Source organism: Salvia splendens, chromosome 15 (genome assembly GCF_004379255.2).
Source record: "Salvia splendens isolate huo1 chromosome 15, SspV2, whole genome shotgun sequence".
Lineage (NCBI taxonomy): Eukaryota > Viridiplantae > Streptophyta > Magnoliopsida > Lamiales > Lamiaceae > Salvia > Salvia splendens.
Window position 1 is genome coordinate 33,808,554 of NC_056046.1, and position 22,525 is coordinate 33,831,078.

A 22,525-nucleotide genomic window follows, 5' to 3' on the forward strand; every position below is an offset into this window, starting at 1 on the left:
CCAAATTCCAAGCCACATAGAAGTATAAATGACATGGTGCACGACCTAGTTAGTACTCAACAACATATGCAAAACAACATGCAATCCAACAATGTTGTGGTGCATAAACTTTAGGACGCTCAGATGGAGCACAAGGCGGTGATGGACATGATGGCGAAACAGTTGTCTTAGATCACAACTTTCTTAAGTGAGATGCGAGGGAACGAAGGGAAGATCCCTGCCACAGTCAAGCCGCCAGACAGGGCAAACATTAGTCAGATTACCCTGAGGTCTGGACGCGAGTACAAAGGGCCGACAATGAAGATTGATGAAAGCATATCTCAAAGGACATTGGAGAAAGAGAGCCCAGTCCCCCACAAAGATGGCACGGAAACAGGGGATGACATCCAGACTGGTGATTTGGAACAACCACTACCTCAAATGACCGATCCATTCTTCCTAGACCCAGAACCTGAGGTGGAAGTCGAAGAAGTGAGGAAAGAGGCTGGGGAATCTTCTAAGGGAGATTCTACCAACATGATGAAACAGGTGAAGCCGTTTCCCTACCGAGAAGAAACCAAGAAGAAGAAAGAGGACACAGTAGACTTCATGGAAATCTTCGGGAAGCTGGAGACCAACCTACCGTTCCTGCAGGCCCTGAAGCTGCCTATCTTTAGCAAATTCATCAAGGAGTTTATTGCCGGGAAGACTAAGCCCAATGGCAAAATTGTGATTGGAGAGAACGTGTCAGCCGTGATACAGAAGAAGAGGATGCCCTCAAAACGTTCTGACCCAGGTATGTTCACTCTACCTATATCTATTGGTGATATCATGATCGAGCATGCCATGTGTGACTTAGGGGCTTCGATTAATGTTTTACCTCTTTCCATTTATAGAAAGTTGGTAGGGGTTAGGATGGTTGACACAAAGGTGGTAATCAATTTAGCTGATAGGACATGCATATGCCTAGAAGGTGTTCTAGAGAACGTAATAGTTAAGGTGCATGATTTCCTCTACCCGGCCGATTTCCATGTTATAAAGATGAGTGAGAACGAATCTACTGAGTCTAGAGGCGTACTCCTAGGTAGACCATTCCTACGTACTGCTAAGACAATAATTGATGTCTTTGATGGAACTATATGCCTGGATTATCATGGGGAAAAGTACACGTTTAGCATTGATGAGGCTATGAAAAGTACACGTTTAGCATTGACATTTTAATACGGGTTGTTGACATTTGGTATTCTGGATATTGATATGCAATGATTTTGTTTCTTTGATTGGATGTGGTGACATGATATACTATGGAGCTCAGTGACAAAGGTTCCGATTCGGAACTCTTCTACTTCAGATCTCGCGAGCTCGTGGAGGTGACGGAATCGTCCAAGGATCCGAGGCACAGTGTGCCGGCGGTGTTGGAGGTGGAGGTGGATCCGAGCGGTGGATCTAGGATACAGAATGCGTCGATGGAGTTGTACATGAGAAAGGAGGAATCCGCGAAAATCAATATCACAAGTTGTTGACATTTTGCTATAAGTTGTTGACATTTGATAAGTAGGCTATTGACATGTGTTGTATGATCATGATGCCTGAACTTGTGTCAAATAAAAAAATTAAGATAAAATAGTTGTTATTTTTTAATTACAAGAATTGATTTTGAGTTGTTGACACTGTATACAAACTGTTGACAAGCTGTTGACATTTTACTATAAGTTGTTTACATTTGATATGCAGGCTATTGACATGTGTTGTATGATCATAATGCCAGAACTTGTGTCAAATAAAAAAATTAAGATAAAATAGTTGTTATTTTTTAATTACAAGAATTGTTTTTGAGTTGTTGACACTATATACAAGTTGTTGACAAGCTGTTGACATTTTGCTATAAGTTGTTGACATTTGGTATGCAGGCTATTGACATGTGTTGTATGATCATAATGCCAGAACTTGTGTCAAATAAAAAAATTAAGATAAAATAGTTGTTATTTTTTAATTACAAGAATTGTTTTTGAGTTGTTGACACTATATACAAGTTGTTGACAAGCTATTGACATTTTGCTATAAGTTGTTGACATTTGATATGCATGCTATTGACATGTGTTGTATGATCACGATGCCAGAAATTGGGTCAAATAAAAAAATTAAGATAAAATAGTTGTTATTTTTTAATTACAAGAATTGTTTTTGAGTTGTTGACGCTATATACAAGTTGTTGACAAGCTGTTGACATTTGATATACAAGCTGTTGATATTTTCATATAAGTTGTTGACATTTGATACGAAAGCTATTGACATGTATTGCATGATCATGATACCAGAACTTGTTTCAAATAAAAAAATTAAGAGAAAATAGTTGTTCTTTTTTAATTATAAGAATTGTTTTTGCGTTGTTGACATTTCAATACAAGTTGTTGAACTGATTGACATTTCATATATATTACCTACTGCTAAGTTCAAAAGTCAGAAACCACAATAGTTGTCCATGGTTTGTGTGGGTAGTGCAGGTTTTAGGAAGAAACCTTCACCAACCCAAAGTTCGATGAGTTTAGAGGCACGTATCTCACAATCTTCTGGGAATGCACCCAGGTAAAGGAAACAACCTTGAAGTCCAGCGGGCAAGTAAAGGTAGCTCTATAGCCAAGATCTCCAAGTAGAAACCCTCCCCCATTGCAGCAGCATCAGCAGTATCTTTTCTGTCTCCTGAATGAAAAGACCACCAACCACAACCAGTGACAGAGGAAGACCTTTACATTTCTCGGCGATCGATCTTCCAACACAATTGATAATACAAAGCCTAATACCTCCAAATCCATACTCAAATCAACAATTAAGCTTCCGGCGAAGCAACGACGTGAGAAGCGAAGGCTGTTCGGAGCTTCGTGCAGCAGGAGCGGCGAAGCGCGATGAACAGCGGCGACGTTAAACCGCGAGAGAGAGAGGGCGTGTCCGGAGGCGTCGTCGTCTCTGGCTTGATTGATGATCGGCGAAGACGATTGATGGTGGCGATATATATTAGAGAGGGTTTTAGAAAATGATTTCAAATCTAATTTTATTTTTTTCCACCATTTGATTAATGAAATGACACTTATACCCCCGTGTTGACATAATGTGATAGTTGTTGACATTTCGTTAATCTTGTGGATTAGTGGCTGAGATTGCATCTCATTTCTCAATTTAGCTAAATAATCTCAACCTAACAGCACCCCATATATATATATAGGGGTGCGTTAGAATGATAACCATATTTAAGGTGATAACCTAATAACCTATCATTTTATGGGTCAAAAATATCATTTTTACTATAATGATATTTATACACTATAACATGATATTTTTTCAGCATGCATAAAATGATACTTTTAATCCATAAAATGATATTTTGTTTTATAAAATGATATATTTTGTCCATAGAGTGATAGGTTATTAGGTTATCACCATAAATATGGGTTATCATATGATCACATCCCTATATATATATATATATATATATAGGGGAGCACTAGGGCGCATCCTTAGTTAGAGTGCTAATGTACCTCCAATCATGTGCTTCCACGTGTCATGAAAAATGCAATATTGAAAACACTAAAATGCAATACACATCTATGTAGCTATATATGTATTTCCTTATACAACATTTTAGTTATAGGCAAATTGCAATTTATATTGTTGAGTTTTGCACTTTAATATTAATTGTCTTCAATGCAAAATACACTATATATAAATGCAATCCGTCTATATATAAAATACAAATTAAACGGTCTATATCTAAAATGCAAAACTCAACAATAAAAAATGCAATCTGCCTATAACTAAAATGCAATTTGCCAAAATCCATCTACCGCTTCTACAAATGTATATTGCATTTTTGTGTTTACAATGTTGCATTTTTCGTGGCACGTGGCAGAACGTGATTGGAGGTACATTAGCACTTTAAATTTAGTTAGCATATTAGTATATCATCTGATAGGGGAGCTCTATGTTGCATCCTTAGTTAGAGTGTTAATGTACCTCCAATCATGTGCTTCCACGTGTCATGAAAAATGCAATATTGAAAACACTAAAATGCAATACACATCTGTGAAGCTATATACGTATTTCCTTATACAGCATTTTAGTTATAGGCAAATTGCATTTTATATTGTTGAGTTTTGCATTTTAATATTAATTGTCTTCAATGCAAAATACACTATATATAAATGCAATCCGTCTATATATAAAATGCAAATTATTGATCTATATCTAAAATGCAAAACTCAACAATAAAAAATGCAATCTACCTATAACTAAAATGCAATTTGCCAAAATCCATCTACCACTTCTACAAATGTATATTGCATTTTAGTGTTTACAATGTTGCATTTTTCGCGCCACATGGCAGAACGTGATTGGAGGTACATTAGCACTTTAAATTTAGTTAGCATATTAGTATATCATATGATAGGGGAGCACTATGGTGCATCCCTAGTTAGAGTGCTAATGTACCTCCAATCATGTGCTGCCACGTGGCGTGAAAAATGCAATATTGTATACAGAAAAATGCAATATACATTTGTCGAGCTGTAAGTACATTTTCATAGATTGCATTTTAATTATAGGCAAATTGCATTTATATTGTTGAGTTTTGCATATTAACTTAAATTGTCTACCATGCAAAATAAATTATATATAAATGCAATCTGTCTATATATAAAATGCAAATAAACAACCTATATCTAAAAAGCAAAACTCGACAATAAAAAATGCAATCTGCATATAACAAAAATGCAATATGCCGAAATTAATCTACAGCTTGACAAATGTATATCGCATTTTTCTGTATACAATATTGCATTTTTCGTGCCACGTGGCAGCACATGATTGGATGTACATTAGCACTTTATAATTAGTTCGCATATTAGTATATCCATATATATATATGGTCCATAAGTAAAATTCTGTCATAAATCAAAGCATATCTCAGCCCTTAGATCTTTAGATTGGATGGTTGTGATCATAACATCCGAGCTACATTATTACACTAAAAGCGTTACATTATTAGACGTGCTACATTATTAGACTGCACAATCTACATTATTAGACTAAAAATCGTTACATTATTAGCCGAGCTACATTATAAGACTACACATTCTACATTATTAGATGACACGTGACATTAATCTAACGGTTACATCACAGGATCCAATGGTTGAGATTTGCTTTGATTTTTGACATAATTTCACTTATTGATCAAAGCAAATCTCAGTCATTGGATCTTGTAATGCAACCGTTATATTAATGACACGTGTCATCTAATAATGTAGATTATGTAGTCTAATAATGTAGTTCGGCTAATAATGTAATGCGTTATAGTCAAATAATGTAGATTGTGTATTCTAATAATGTAGCTCGGCTAATAATGTAACGCTTTTAGTGTAATAATGTAGCTCGGATATTATTATCATAGCCATCCAATCTAAGGATCCAAGGGCTGAGATTTGATTTGATTTTTGACAGGATTCTACTTATGGACCATAGTGTGCCCCTATATATATAGGTCCTGTTAGGTTGAGATTTTTTAACTTAATTGAGAATTGAGATGCATTTTCAGCCACTCATCCACAAAATTTTCAAAATTTTTCTTTTCATCAAAATAAAATAAAATTATGACAGCTATTGATCAATATCTTATTTTAATGCAAATAAAATGTCAACCATCATGTTACATCATTTTAGGAGTTGTCAATTGGCGGCACATGCCTATACCATTCTAGACTCGGGCCCATGACTAAAGTAGGCTAGATTCTGCATTTTCTTTCTATAAATTTAGACTCAATCTAGCCAAGCTAGGTTGGGCAATCCATAAATTATTTTATTGTTTTATCAATTTTTTTTAAATGTTTTTTTGAATGTTTTTTTTATTAAATTGTAGCACTCCAAATTAAAAATTGTTTTATTTGAGAATAAATCATATATATTCCTATAATTTCCTAATTTTAATTGTATTTCATATATATTTATTAGATGATTTTGAATCACGTTAAATATTACTCCCTTGTCCCATAAAAATAGACACTTTTGGGATGACATGGGTTGATGCAAAATTGATAAAATATGAGATAAATTGAGAGAGAAAGTGATTGGAGTATTAGTCGAGAATGAACCCCACTTCATTAGAGAAAAAAAGTCACCAAATATAGAAGTGGACAATATATATGAGACAGATGGAACATTAAATATGTATATTCAAATTTATCTTCCTATAACTATTAAAAAAAATCAATTGCAAAGAGATTTTGAAAAATATATAAATAATTTGAGTGAATATAATTTAAAAAAGATTTAAATTAAAGTACAAATAATTGAAATAGTAGTAGTAGCATAGAGTTAGTTGTTGCGGGTCACATTTGAGCCTATATTGGATTGGATTATGTTAGTTCGGTCCGTACTATCTTAACAAGTATTCATGCTTACCCTATCCCTACTTAATGAGCTTGTTAATGAATAATTAAGCCGCCAACTGTTTGGTTTCCAAGATAAAATAATACCAAGATATAACCTAATATTGAGTTGTGAGATTATTTTAGTCATAGGGGTTAGGTATGACTAATTATCTCATGATCCATCTACGATTGAGTTGTGGGATTGAATCTCATGAACCAAACACACTACAAATTTAATCTTAGATACAATCTTGCAAACCGAACAGAGCATAACCACAACCAAGATCTATAAACAGCCCTATAAAATGGAAATTATACCATAACCACAACCAAAATCATTTGAGTTTTACTACAAGAAGAGAGCTACCTATGATTTTATTCATAAAAATGAGTTGTGTAAGCATGAAGCTCCCTTTGATTGATTTGAGCAACGTAGGAGAAAATTATTGATTATCAAATATTTTTGTAAAAAAATTATGTATTTTAAATAATATTTTTACTAAATAGTACGATAAATTAAAAAAATCTATATTTAGAGAATTAAATCATTTATATTCCTTTAATTTTAATTGTAGTAATGGATGATTTTCGAATAATATAAATTATTTGAGGGAATGTAATTTAAACAAGATTAAACTTAAAGTACAAATTATTAAAATAGTATAGAGTTGGTTATTGTAATTCCGATCTATGTTGACAAGTATTCATGCTTACCCATCCCTACCAAACAAGGACGGAGATAGCCTAGGCAAAGCCGCCGCTTCAGCGGGGGCTTGGCCGGTGCCATCCTCGTAGATTTCGGTTACAATGTTTTTATGCTTTATATTACAGAGATAGAAGCAATTGATGAAAGAAGATGATGGAGAAAGAGAGGGTAGAGGGGAGAGGGGATATGATTATGACCTTGGGAATAGAGTTCCCGTTTATCACCATTTTTTTGTTTTGTGGGTTTAGGAAAATAGGATAATTTAAAAATCAACATAGTTTAACTCAGTTTTTAGCCAGCAATAAATTTGTTTTATTTAAGCACCAATTTTTTTATTAGTTAAATTAAATCCAATGTATTTACATGGATATATTTTCAACCAAAAAGTATAATTTAAGAGTAACGATAAATTAACAAAAATTGTATATACAAAATATCCTTCAAATTGAAATTTGGATAAGACTAATTTAATTGATTTGGAAGCATCCTTAATTACATATATCTATGACTAATTTAACTCTATTCTTATTAATTTATATTGTTTAAAAAATATGTATTAATTGAATTTATTATTAAAAATATTCACCTTAATAAGTATTTTAATAAATAAGTATTTGTTCATTTTATTTAAACTATCACAATGATGTGAAGATAAATATATTGTTCCTTTTTCTACAAAGTAAAAATTAAGCTAAATACTCTTTTATTTGTAAATTCTATTTAATTATGTAATATATATTTTTAAAAACATTGGTATTTTTCTATTAATTTCAACTTTTATATTCGCAAGTATTTACATATTAGTTAATCTTCCAAAGGGGAATAAATTATTTGTTTACAAAATAAATAAAAAAACGTGTCAGTTAACTTCTTTAATATATATGATTTGTCATAAACATTTTTTATATTTTTCAAATAATTTTTTTCTAATAATTCTTTATTTTATATAGAGTAATATATATACATTGCTAAGATATCATATATTGAAATCTTATGTAATTAAGAAACTATAAATATTACTTAATCGTATAATATAGATATTTCGATGATGGTAGATTGTTAGACTCAAGCACATATAATACAATCTTCTAATGCATAGCTATTGGTGAATAAATTGATAAGATCATGAAAAATTAAACTTATACGATAAATCACTATATTTTCAATATTTTAACTATTGAATTATTTTAATATTAATTCCTTAATTAATTTTGTAGTGGGTTAAAAAATATCACAATAAGGATTGGCCGATGATAGCAACATGTGGCACCTAACATGTGTCATACCTTTATACGTATAACTACCAGATATATTGATACAGTATATTGAAATTAAATAAATGAATTTTAGACTCATATTATAAAATTATTTTATAATTAATACTATTTCGATGATAGAAGGTCGTCGCACTCAACGTCCACCGATGTCAGTGACATTCTTCACATGTATTAGCAACTAATATTTTCAAAAAATATAGTATTAGATAATTACTTTATTAATATAATTTCAATTTTCAACAATAGTATAAATGATCATGTTTTGATTTTTTTTTTATGTTTCTCCATGTACTATACTATACATAAATTATTTGAAATACCAAGCTTCAAATTATATTCCAAATCACAAAATTTAGTAGTTGAAAAAAATGAAATAAAATATAATGTACATGAGAGATCCAAATAAAAAATGATATAATTTAATTAGTTATTAGAATATAAGGATAATTAAAAAAATTGATGAAAAATTAGTTTATACTACTAAATTGTTTTATGGATGAAAAACGTTAAATAATTGAAAGAAAGGGTAAAAAATATAATGCACTAGCAAAATTAATATATAAATAATTTTATAATATAATTTATTCTCATATTATTTTTAAATTTTAAATTTGATTTAATAAATTTAATTTAATTATCAGTATATTCACAGTCTTTTTTTATTATGTTTTTTGTATTTCTTTTAACATGTTCCCATATTTTTTTTGTTAAAGCTAGAAAAAACTTAATGTAAAATATTTGTGTGAAATTTTGAAAATAAAACATTATTGTTAGAAAAAAAAATATACGTTTATTCTTTTTGAGTTTTGGTTAAAAGTATTATATTCATTCTTGAATTAACATGAGGGGTTATAATGTAAAACTAAAGTACAATTAAAATCGGTAAGTTCCTTAATATTTGCATATGAGAAAATGACAAAAATACCCTCAATTTGTATATACAAGTTTGTTAACTATCACTATTCATAATTTAATGGTGGAAAAATGATTAGTACTAATAAACAAGACTTGAGTGGTTTAAATTATTAATAAGTCTATTAGTTTAGGAATAAATTAATATTTGTTATTCTAACTACAAAAACGTTTAAACAATCAAATAGTACTACTTAAAGTTTTATTTTTATTTGTATAATAATATATTTTTTTTATTAATCAATTTATTTATTATTTGTCCATAATTATTCAGTCTCATATTTCATTTTTGGTTTGTCTGCCAACACATATTCATTTATCTTTTACTAATTTTTAAAATAGGTCTCACATTCCACTTCTATTTTATTACTCCCTCCATCCACGAAAAATAGGACACATTATGAATGACACATGTTTTAATGTGGAATTGGTAAAGTAAGAGAGAAGAAAAAAGTAAGAGAAAAGTAGTGTTAGTAGAATGTGGAGTCCATATTAATAGTAAGAGAGAAGGGAAAAAGTAAGAGAGAAGTTGTTAAAAACTTTCCTTTTTTAGATGTGCTCTTTCGTGGACAACCAAAAATGACAAATGTGCTCTATTTTTCGTGGACGGAGGGAGTATAAGTTTATACTCCATATAAAATGACGCACATTACATTAACTTTTTTCTTTACATTTTTTAATATTTGAAACCAGTCAAAGTGGGATAAGTAATATCAAATGGATGAAATACCATGTTAGTATAAAATTAATATTATAACAACTCAATTTGCGGAATCTTAGGACATCAAGATATCACTATCTGTGTTTCTTCGGATTCTCAAATCGAACAATCCTATATACACCATTGCGGACCACTAGTACCATTAGAGAAGGCTAGTCACTACCACAGATTCAAGAGCATCGCGTGTTTTGCCAAATTTATTGTTAATTTTCAGCTCATTTCCATTTCTAGTTCAGTCCCTGCTACCAAATGAGCTTTTAATGCATATTAACCCGCCAAACTAGTTCATTTCGTGATCTATAAATAGACCAAAAAATGGAAATTATACCACAACCACAACCATGATCATTTGAGTTTTCCTACAAGAAGAGAGTTACCTAGGTTTTTATTCATAAAAATTAGTTGTGTAAGCATGAAGCTCCCTTTGATTGATTTGAGCAACCTAGGAGAAAATGATTCTCCAAGGTGGGAATCAACTAAAATCCAAATTCGAGAAGCCCTTCAAGAATATGGGTGTTTTGAAGCTAACTTCAATAACAATATTCCTCTTGAGTTGAGGAAATCAGTTGGTGAAGGGATTCGACAACTTTTCGATCTCCCTTTAGCCATCAAACTACTTAACAAAAATCCACACAAACCTTTACATAGCTATGTTGGCCGAAACGATACCGATGGACTCGTAGAAAGTGTAGCCATTGATGGCGCCCTCTCGTCTCACGTAGTCGACACCTTCGCCAACCTCATGTGGCCTAATCAAGGCAATCCCACTTTCAGGTTTAATCCCTTTTTTGTTTAATTTATTAATGTTACCATTTTGATGACCATTTTTAATATATGAGGATATACTAAAAAGGTTAATGTTGCTAACTTTTGATGAATTGACTATTGAGATTCATATAATAGTTTCTCTTATGATACTTATGTACTAGTGTTCTACATAGTTTCATTTTCACATTAATTTTTGTTGAATATTGTTTTTGTTTATTTGCAAACATCAATTGGGCTGCATTATATTTTAAGTTTTCATCTAACATTAAATTTTGACTAAAAAAAATGTGCATTAAGACATACTATTTCCTTCTTGATTGTACTATTGTAACAGCAAAGATATACTGTTATATTGTGAGAAAATGTCTGAACTGGACAAGATTGTGAGGCGGATAGTGTTGGAGAGTTTTGGACTGGAAAAATACATAGACGAACACTTCAACTCCACGGATTACGTCTGTCGTATCAACAAGTACGAGGCGCCTCGAACGCCTCACTCAACGCTCGGATTATTTTCCCATACAGACAAGAACTTCATCTCCACATTGCATCAGCTCAATCATGTTAACGGTTTGCTGATTCTTACCAAAGATGGGAAAACTTGGATCCCTGCAAATCCAACATCACCCGATTCATTCGTTGTCTTAGTCGGGACCACTTTCCGCGTATGTTACTACTATCCTCGTTTACAAAAAAAAAAATCTTATTTTTGCATTTTATTACAACGTACTAAAAACATGTATTTCCTTCATTTCACTAATTTCTCATTAAAATACGTGTCATCTATTGTTGAGACTATTTTTTCATGAATGGAGATCATAATTTTTTTTAATAATTTTTTGGCCTTTTCATTTGTAATGAATCACGTATTTTACTTCACCGATACGCGTCATTTATAGGCATGGACAAATGGGCGACTGCATGATCCAACCCACAAGGTGGTGGTGAGCGGGGATGAAACTCGATACATGATCGGATTGTTTACGGTTGCAAAAGAAGGGTGCGTGATTAAGACTCCGGAAGAGTTGGTGGATGAAGATCACCCTTTGCTCTACAAGCCTTTTGATTACTATAAGTTCAATAAGTTTACCACCACAGATGCTGGTAGAGCTTTGCCGGATCCTCTCAAGGAATATTGTGGAGCCTAAATTCCATGATTATCAGCTTATATGTCTGCTTGATTGAGTGTTTAATTTCTTGTTAATTTACTGCTATAATAATAGAAGCTTCTGATGCTTCAAATAAATGTGATAGATAAGCTCATTTCCGGGTTTTCTTTGTCGGTTCTTTCTCGAATCGCGAAAGAAGAGTCTAACCGCATAGTAGATATATAGTATATATTTCGAGTTTGTATTCATTCATAATGTTGAAATACATCCTCTTACTCTCCAACTCTCTATCCTCTAAAAAATTATTTTTAATATTATTTAGTTTTTGATATTTTGTAAAAATAAATATGAAATGGTTCTTTGCTTAATAAAAAGAAATAGCTTGATACAACAGAAAGAGTAATATACTTCACATTTTAATATTTCATTTATTTTTAAAAGAATCACAATTAATTTGAAACTAGTATCACACCCATATATATGGATATATGGATTAAAATATTTTTAACATTGATATATATGAGACAATAAATTAATTAAATGAAATTAGAAACATAATAAACATGAAACAATTAATCATGACACAATTTAATCACAAATTATAATGTTCCAATATTGATGCCACAATCAGTGGAACAAAATTCTACATTGGACCACATGAGATGAAAATTACACGGGCACATGAAAGTTGAACCCAACATCAATACGATATTTTTATTTTATTGGAAAATTAGCTGACTAGTTATCCACCTGACAAACTCATATTTTCATTGGTTTAATTGGTTTGTTGAAGTGCTAAATGCCGAGTTTATCACTCGAGATTGTCTATATCCAGCCAATTAATCTATCTTTTGGAGTTGTATGTGTTTGTTGAGTGTTTTAGGAAAAACAGATGAAAAAGAGGACAAAATGCGGCTGTTAGTGACATGAGGCTGTGAAGCATCGAAAAGCTTCACCCGGCCAGGTATGCTGGAAACAACGCTGAATTCCAGAGAGGTATCGAAAATGACTACCAGGCCGGGTGGATTTCCAGTGTAATAATCCTACCCGGCCGGGTACTTTGGTTTGACGCGTCTGTTAGCAGAAAACGCGATTTTTTACGTGGAAAAATCAGAAGAAAAGGCTAGGGTTGCAGGCTACGAAATTCATTCTACACCTACCGCCTCCTACACTCACACACACTCCCAAGAACACTTCGAAGAGAGATTTGAAGATTGAAGACTACAAATCGAAAGATTGAAGTTTCCATTCCATAGATCTATTTCACAAGAGTATCTAGTTTGCTTTATTATATATTTGATTGAATCCTTTGTGTTGGTTTTCATGAAGAACATGAGTTTTGGTGAAGACTACAATGGATGTTTGTGATTAATTCTATAACTTCTTTAGATTGCTTAGTTCTTGTGATTTCTTTGTTTACTCTTGTGCTTTTTCAATTCAATTGCTTAGCTACCAATTGGGTTTGTTTACCTAGATAGTAGTAATCAAGAGATACCTAACTAGGGATGATAAAAGAGTGAACATTACATTGATAATCTACACTCGAGAGAGGGGATCCTTTGTGAGGGCTTGGGTCTTTTGTTCCTTGGAGTTAATCTAAACAAATTAGAAGGAGACTTCAATATTAAGGGTTAATCAACGGGGTAAGTACACTCGAGAGAGGGCTTAGCTTAGACTAGAGACTTTCCTAGTAATCCTAGAGACATAAAATGGGTAATCGAAGTTGTTGAACTAATTACATCACATTTCCATTGTAGTTGGATCCAAAACTCTACTTTTCTCTTTGTGAGACTTTTCTCTTGTGTTATACTCTCTTTGTTACTTTTGATTCCTTTTACTTGTTATATACTTTTAGTAGTGTTAAAACAAAACCAATTCCTATTCGATTGTCTAGATAGTAGTCGACATTTGTGCGTGGTACTTGAGTTGATATAATCTTGTCTCTGTGGGATACGATACTCTTGCTTGCTAATTGATTCACTAGCCCCGTACACTTGCGGGTATTTCTTGTGTGAAAATAAGTTGAGTCACCGCCCTCTAATATAGCAAGCAATGACACCACCGTTCAAATTATTGGTGTTTCTATAGTTATATTTATGTCTAGTAGTAATGATTGCTGCAATACTCCAATTAGATCCTTGAATTTGGTGATGGATCGAGAAATGTTTTATGGGGGGCAGAATTTCTTTACCTTATGTACGTCTTTTGATATCTTCTCTAACTCGACCTGCTACCTTCAAATCTGAATACGACCCAAACCTGTTAACGATACGATATAATATGGGTTGACATGAAATGAGAACGACCTGAACCCAATATTACACGATGAAAACCTGATATTTTATATGCTCGGATTTTGCACTGTTTTAATGCCTTTGTTTTGTCCGTTTTTAATGTCAAAATCACATTTCATGTCCATATTTTGTATATTTTATCCATTTTGGTATTTTGACGTGTTTTGTGAGAAATGAGCAAAATAGAGCTGAAAAAGGGCATAAAAACATCAAATTCTGGAAGCTGGAACTGAAGCACAACCCAGAGGCCCGCTGGACCCAATGCAGCGATCGCTGCAACCATTCCAGAGAGTTATGGAGCTGTCCAGCGGCCCCAGTGTTAGTAACGACTTTGGTTATACAATTTTGTTCTCTATTCAATATTCGTTTGTTCTTACTTGGTTTCTTGCCTAAGTAATCGGATAATGCTTCACGTTGATTTAATATAACTTGCTACATAATCGTGAGAGTAGGTTGGCGAGTTAGATCCACACTTAGTAGACACTTGATACGCTCGGATTTTGCACTGTTTTAAGGCCTTTATTTGGTCCGTTTTTAATGTCAAAGTTAAAATTCATTTCCATATTTTGTATATTTTCTCTATTATGGTATTTTGACGTGTTTTGTGAGATTTGTGCTATTTGAGCCTAAAAAGACAGGAAAAAGTCGAAGTTGGAAATCTGGAGCATTCGAGAAGTCTAGCGGTCCGCTGCAACTTGCACAGCGACCGCTGGGGCTTAGCGACCGCCACGCCAGTAGCGGACCGCTCCGGAGAAAGTTGTGCTAAAACGAAGAACACGCCCAGCGACCGCTGGGGTGAGCGTAGCGACTGCTAGAAGAGTTCCCGAAGCTACTCGAGTATTCACAGCGACCGCTGCAACATTATGCAGCGACCGCTATCCAAGAGTCAGAGGCTACAGATAGTTGTGCAGCGACCGCTGGCCAAGGTGCAACGGCATGCTGCGAAAGAGCGGTGCACGAATTAACCTACTTTCTCCCCAAGATTTACCAAATTTAGCTATATTTTACCATATTTCCTGCTGCTCGAAATTCCCACTATAAATATCCCCTCAAACCTCCTAATCCTAGAGCATAAAATTGAGAGAGTTCTTCATTGTGCAAGAGGTTGAAGACGGATTCAAGAGTTCATCAAGGCTACAAGGATTCAACCTTTGGGTTCCATTACTTTAGTTCTTATGTTTACTTTGTTTTCCCTTCATTCTATGTTTTTAGCTTATTCAATTATGTGTAACTAAATTCATAGGATTCTAGAGATGTGTTAGTAAGGACTTTGGTTTTACAATTCCGTTTGCTATTTAATATCCGTTTTGTTTTTACTTCGTTTTTTTCTTAAGTTGTTCTATAATACTTCATGTTTGAGTGACACATTTGATGATGATTTAATATAATTTACTACATAATCGTGAGAGGAGGTTGGCGAGTTAGATCCACTTAATAGACACTACAATTAGCTTCCTTTAAAACTGCACTGTTAATTGAGAGTGGGGACTTTTCAAGGGTCTTCGGAGCTTTTAGAAGTTACCAATCTAGGATTGACAAACCTAGTGTTTGTAATCTACGCTTGTGCCGCATGGGCATAACTTGTGTGACTCGTTCTATCGAAGTATAAACTTTGCTAGGGTATTGTAGTTGGAACTTGTATAACCATAACTGTGAACGCACATCCCTGGAATTCTCTTATCTCTCATATTTTTACCTCTTTGATTAGTTGCAATTAGTTGTTTCATTGCTTTCAAGCTATTCTTGTTTTCAAAAATCTTCAAAACTTTCGTTTTTTTCCAAATAGTGAAAGAAGCTTAGTAGAAGGTAGCCAGTCTGTGATCTTATTCCCCGTGTTCGATATCCGGTACTGACCTTTAGTTATACTATATATACTCTGTATACTTGCAGGTTAATTGCTTTCAGGTTTTATTTCTTTGTTTTTTTTGTTTTAGTTTAATCTTTGATTTGTTCTTTTCAGGCAGTGCATGCGAACACGTTCGAAGAATATCTTAGAGCCGCTTGATCTCGAACTTGAAAGGACACGTAGGAAAATAAGAAGTGATCGAACCGCAATAGAGGACGGAGCTAGAACTGTGTTGGAAAAGCTGCAGGATCAGGTGAAGCCGTTGATGGACGAGAAGATTGCTCGAGAGGCCCAAGAGAAGAAAAACAGGGAGATAGTTCTTGTTATGCAAATGTTTAATCACGAGAACATGATTACATTTCCCGAAGGCCCATCCACACGAGGGCCTTCGGGAAATGTAATCATGTTCTCGTGATTAAACATTTGCATAACAAGAACTATCTCCCTGTTTTTCTTCTCTTGGGCCTCTCGAGCAATCTTCTCGTCCATCAACGGCTTCACCTGATCCTGCAGCTTTTCCAACACAGTTCTAGCTCCGTCCTCTATTGCGGTTCGATCACTTCTTATTTTCCTACGTGTCCTTTCAAGTTCGAGATCAAGCGGCTCTAAGATATTCTTCGAACGTGTTCGCATGCACTGCCTGAAAAGAACAAATCAAAGATTAAACTAAAACAAAAAAACAAAGAAATAAAACCTGAAAGCAATTAACCTGCAAGTATACAGAGTATATATAGTATAACTAAAGGTCAGTACCGGATATCGAACACGGGGAATAAGATCACAGACTGGCTACCTTCTACTAAGCTTCTTTCACTATTTGGAAAAAAACGAAAGTTTTGAAGATTTTTGAAAACAAGAATAGCTTGAAAGCAATGAAACAACTAATTGCAACTAATCAAAGAGGTAAAAATATGAGAGATAAGAGAATTCCAGGGATGTGCGTTCACAGTTATGGTTATACAAGTTCCAACTACAATACCCTAGCAAAGTTTATACTTCGATAGAACGAGTCACACAAGTTATGCCCATGCGGCACAAGCGTAGATTACAAACACTAGGTTTGTCAATCCTAGATTGGTAACTTCTAAAAGCTCCGAAGACCCTTGAAAAGTCCCCACTCTCAATTAACAGTGCAGTTTTAAAGGAAGCTAATTGTAGTGTCTATTAAGTGGATCTAACTCGCCAACCTCCTCTCACGATTATGTAGCAAATTATATTAAATCATCATCAAATGTGTCACTCAAACATGAAGTATTATAGAACAACTTAAGAAAAAAACGAAGTAAAAACAAAACGGATATTAAATAGCAAACGGAATTGTAAAACCAAAGTCCTTACTAACACATCCCTAGAATCCTATGAATTTAGTTACACATAATTGAATAAGCTAAAAACATAGAATGAAGGGAAAACAAAGTAAACTTAAGAACTAAAGTAATGGAACCCAAAGGTTGAATCCTTGTAGCCTTGATGAACTCTTGAATCCGTCTTCAACCTCTTGCACAATGAAGAACTCTCTCAATTTTATGCTCTAGGATTCGGCGGTTTGAGGGGATATTTATAGTGGGAATTTCGAGCAGCAGGAAATATGGTAAAATATAGCTAAATTTGGTAAATCTTGGGGAGAAAGTAGGTTAATTCGTGCACCGCTCTTTCGCAGCATGCCGTTGCACCTTGGCCAGCGGTCGCTGCACAACTATCTGTAGCCTCTGACTCTTGGATAGCGGTCGCTACATAATGTTGCAGCGGTTCATAAATAGGCTGTCACCAGAAAAAGGTCAACAAACACAAAAAAGATGCAACCAACATTGTATCAATGGAAAGATAACATTTTTTATTTCTTTCCCCAAAATCTCAAACTATTCATCAATCAAGACCTCTGCAGAAACATCAAAAAGACATAACAAATATTTTATCAATAGAAAGATACAATTTATATTTTTTTCCCCGAAATCTCAAACTATTCATCAAACGAAAAAAATACTACTGTTATATTCCAATGAGATCATCTACACAATATTGTATTATAAGTCTATTTTTTTAATAAAATAAAAAATTAAGGGCCCCAATTTAAATCAAGACATGTATAACAAATTCTATTCCAACCAGAAGAAAAATTAATTTCAACAAGAAAATTTTCACTTAAAAAAACTAAACTTACAGAATCCAGCGTGAAAGAAGGTAAATCGAGCTCCTGATTCTTCATGAGGGCAAGAATAAAAGGATCGATGGATAAGTAGAGATTCTTCCCCAAAACGGCGCCGTCGCAACCGCTGGGAATTTTGAGCTGAATTTTGGAAGTTCTCAGCGACATATCGGATTCTTTCACAGATGTTTTGACATAGTTGTTGAGTATCACTTGCTTGTTGCTAATTTCCTCACCCATTTTGCCGTTGATTCTGGTGGAATTCTGGTGTTCAGCTTCATTGTTTTATATCTGAAAATCCCTAGAAAAGCTCTTGGCTAATGGAGTAGAAGTTTTGGGTTGTGTGTAGTAGCGTCGCCTCTGCTAGGTGAGAATCATAGGGAGCTCTAATTTTCTATGGGGGGACTTCATTTTTTTATATTATTTTAGATCCGTGAACTTTAAAAATATAACTTGAGGTCCGTCAACCGTGAGTTAATATCAATCGAAGTACTTTTTTACTATTTTCAAGTTTTTTGGATGAAAATACCCTCAATCATATTTTTAATTAACTTATCACATACTCATATGGTTTTTGTAAATGATAATAAATAGCTAAAGTGGACATATGATAAAGTAAGAGAGAGAATAATGTAGAAGAGAGTCTTATCTACATTATTCTCTATCTTACTTTACCCTTTATTCATTAATTATTTATTACTCACTCCGTCCATGAAACGTTTTCCAGTTTTTCCATTTTGGTCCGTCCGTGAAATGTTGTCCACTTTGCTATTATTTTACTTTTTTGATAAATGGTTCTCATATTCCACTAACTCATTACACTCACATTCTATTATAAATTCAATATATAAATATGGGACATACATTCCACTAACTTATTTCACTCACTTTTCTTTACATTTCTCAAAACACGTGCCGAATCAAACATGGACAACATTTTGCGGAAGGAGGAAGTATCATTTGTTCAAAATGAGTGCAGAAAATGAAATGTGACAAAATTTCAGGGACGGAGGGAGTAGTAAAAATATGGGTACGTGATAAGTTTATTAAAAATATGTACCCGGTATTGAGGGTATTTTCATCAAAAAAACTTGAAAATAGTAAAAAAATATTTCGATTGATATTAACTCATAGTTGACTGACTTCAAATGATATTTTTAAAGTTCACGGATCTAAAATGATACATTGACAAAGTTCGTGGACTAAAAAAATTCCTTCTACTCTATAATAGGCGGGGGTATTTTCTTCAGCAACCATTTAATTAAAAAACAAATATTAACACCTAAAGCCCCTAACCAGCCGCAATTCTCCAACACTGAACACTTGAAAAAAGATCCAATTACGTGGGCCCACCAGGCCATATAAAGGAAACTGAACGAGTCTCAGTTTGTATTTTCTTTTATGACTTTAGGTTATGGCTGGCAAAATTTATTGTATTTATAGGTCATTAGGTATTAAGTTCACTACATTTGACTAATTCACGCACAACATTTGTAAAGTTGTTTTCAATACTTTCAATTTTTCGTAAAAATGCGACACAATATTAGACTTATTATTTATTTAGTTTGACTAAAGTTTAAATTTTGTCTCGCATATTTATTTAAAAAGATATTTTGATCCACTGTTTAAAGATTTTGTCAATTAGGCAGAGTACTTGTATTTTAAAGTCTAAAATTAGGCTTGTATATTAAAAAAATTTATTTTGTCTTATACATTAATAAATTTATTCAATTAGGTCGAGTACTTGTATTTTAAAGTCTAAAATTAGGCTTGTATATTAAAAAAACATATTTTGTCCTATACATTAATAATTAGTAGAGTACTTGTATTTTAAAGTCCAAAATTAGGCTCGTATATTATAAAAACATATTTTGTCCTATACATTAATAGATTTTGTCAATTAGGTAGAGTACTTTTATTTTAAAGTCTAAAATTAGGCTCGTATATTAAAAAACATATTTTATCCTATACATTAATAATTAGTAGAGTACTTGTATTTTAAAGTCCAAAATTAGGCTCGTATATTAAAAAAACATATTTTGTCCTATACAATAATAATCAATTAAGTGTCCTAGCTTCTGGTCCTAACCTATATAGTTCAATTCATATTTAACATGTTAATCAAGTCAATCCATATTTAACTCATTCATAAAGTCAAAATGAGATTAATTAACCATTAATTATTAACAAAATTAGTATTTTAATATGGCCAAGACATATAACCTGATCTAGGAATGAACGGCGATTGGGGTCGAGGGATTATTAACATAAATTATTAACAAAATTAGTGTTAGGAAAATTAGTTGGGTAGGTGGAGGAATGTGAAGTTAGGTCGGATTAATTTGGTTGTGCTTCAAGTCTTCGACCCAACGATGTAGAAAGAATAGCAGATATGCAACGGCTAATGAAAAGGAGAGTGTTAATCAAGGATCAATTGAGAATTTATACTATATTTATTGGAGGCTATGAAGAAACTACACGTTATGGCTTAATAAAGTGTTAATTTAGGCGCTATAAAGTTATTTATGAAGGTATTAAGACACTAAATGTTCTAGTGTATTTTTTTTCGTAGTCATAACATAATTACATCACTTTATCTGTGTTCATGGATTAATGTGAAAATCACATTTTATGTGAGAATCGAGAATAATATTTTGAATGTATAAACTTAGATAATTCACGGTAAAAATTAACCGTATGAAAATAATATATTTATTCGTGACTAGTGGGATTTTAATCCATATCTTTCACTTAATTTAATATATAAAAACGACAAACTATAAACAAAGTTCAAGAAACAAAAGAAAAATATAAGTAGGGTTGAATTTATAATACATCACATTTATTAAAAATCCCTTCTATGGATGTGCCTCTCTCCTATTACACTGGAATTCTTTGTAAATTTATTTGTCAAATTAGCCGCCGTATGTATCGTGTCAGTGCATATTATTGTAGGATAATTTTCCTATAAATTTATAAATTTTCATCAAAATATAGTTTTTGCATACAGACTTTACAATTCATATGTAAATTATCAAACTATTAATTTGTTCTATTTTGCAACCAAACTATTAAATTCACATGTAAACCATCAAACTATTAATTTGTTCTGATTTTGCAACCAAATTACTGATTCGATTTGATTTTGCATTTTAACTATTAAATATGACATCAACCAAAATAATGTTAAATTTTATAGTTAAATAATTCATTGGTTGAATTATGGTTATAGAATTATATCAAACCATTTTAAACTCAAAATCTTAATCGGAAGCAAAATCAGAATAAATCAATTGTGAAATACGTGTTTTAAAATGTTAACGATAATAACACATAACCACATCATACACGCATCGCTAACAAAAGTATTAGACTTAAGTAATAATCTTTAAATGAAATTTTCTGCGTCTATCACTACATTTTTTGACGATCATTTTGTGAAGGTATGGCCGGTATCACTGCATATGTTGGATTTTACGAGATTTGCTCTCCAAAAAAGGGTGAACTCGTCTTTATATCGGCTGCATCAGGAGTTGTAGGTTAGCTTGTTGGCCAATTTGCTAAGCTATTTAGGTGTTATGTCGTTGGAAGCGCAGGATCACAACATAATGTCTTTTAATTACTCTTTTAAATTAATTTATAAAAATCCATTCACCAACTTCTTTTTTCAATTTGAATTTGCATAATTTGTTGGTGATTAAATGAATACGGAACATAATAGTAATAATTAACATAAATAACCATACAGTCAAAAGTCAACTCAAATTCAAGGTTTAAAATATTCAATAAGCATTATCTTTAATAAAAAATATTAATAAAAATAACCTCAGCAATTATCTTCATACTGGGGCTGTAATTACTTTATATTTTTTAGAGTTAATTTATTTATATATATTACTTTGTTCAAGGTTGACCTTTTGAAGAACATATTGGGGTTTGATGATGCATTCAACTACAATGAAGAATCGTACCTGAATGAAGCCATAAAGAGGTATATATATAAAGTGACAAAATTAATTAATTTCTTTTACATATATAATTAACTGATCTGACCATATAGATTATGGGCCAACAAGATATTGGGTCGGGTCGGGCCGGTCCAATCCAAAGATATATATATACATATAGCCCATATGGCCCTGGCTAGCCACATAAATAAACAAAATATAGCCCTCAGCCGTAGAAATATAAAAATCATCGTTATTAGTTTTGAAACATCACTTGAAAAGACTAGTTGAAGACATAATTGATTTATGTTTCATAGGTGAAATAATTCTGCGACAAATTCAACCATCACACTAATAAAAATATGAAACATCTATGTTACTAATAATTCCGCTGGTGGATA

General features: G+C 32.7%; 1 protein-coding gene and 1 pseudogene across 1 annotated transcript; one reads left to right on the forward strand and one right to left on the reverse strand.

Moving 5' to 3' along the window:
* The window catches only part of LOC121766442, a 40,457-nt pseudogene extending 21,932 nt beyond the window's left edge, over positions 1-18,525 (reverse strand).
* On the forward strand, positions 10,360-12,174 carry LOC121766449 (probable 2-oxoglutarate-dependent dioxygenase AOP1). The gene is made up of 3 exons (XM_042162732.1): positions 10,360-10,788; positions 11,117-11,447; positions 11,682-12,174. Exons 1-3 carry the CDS (start codon positions 10,427-10,429, stop codon positions 11,928-11,930), a joined length of 942 nt encoding a protein of 313 aa, XP_042018666.1. The 5' UTR covers positions 10,360-10,426; the 3' UTR covers positions 11,931-12,174.
* Positions 18,526-22,525: the final 4,000 nt, after the last annotated feature.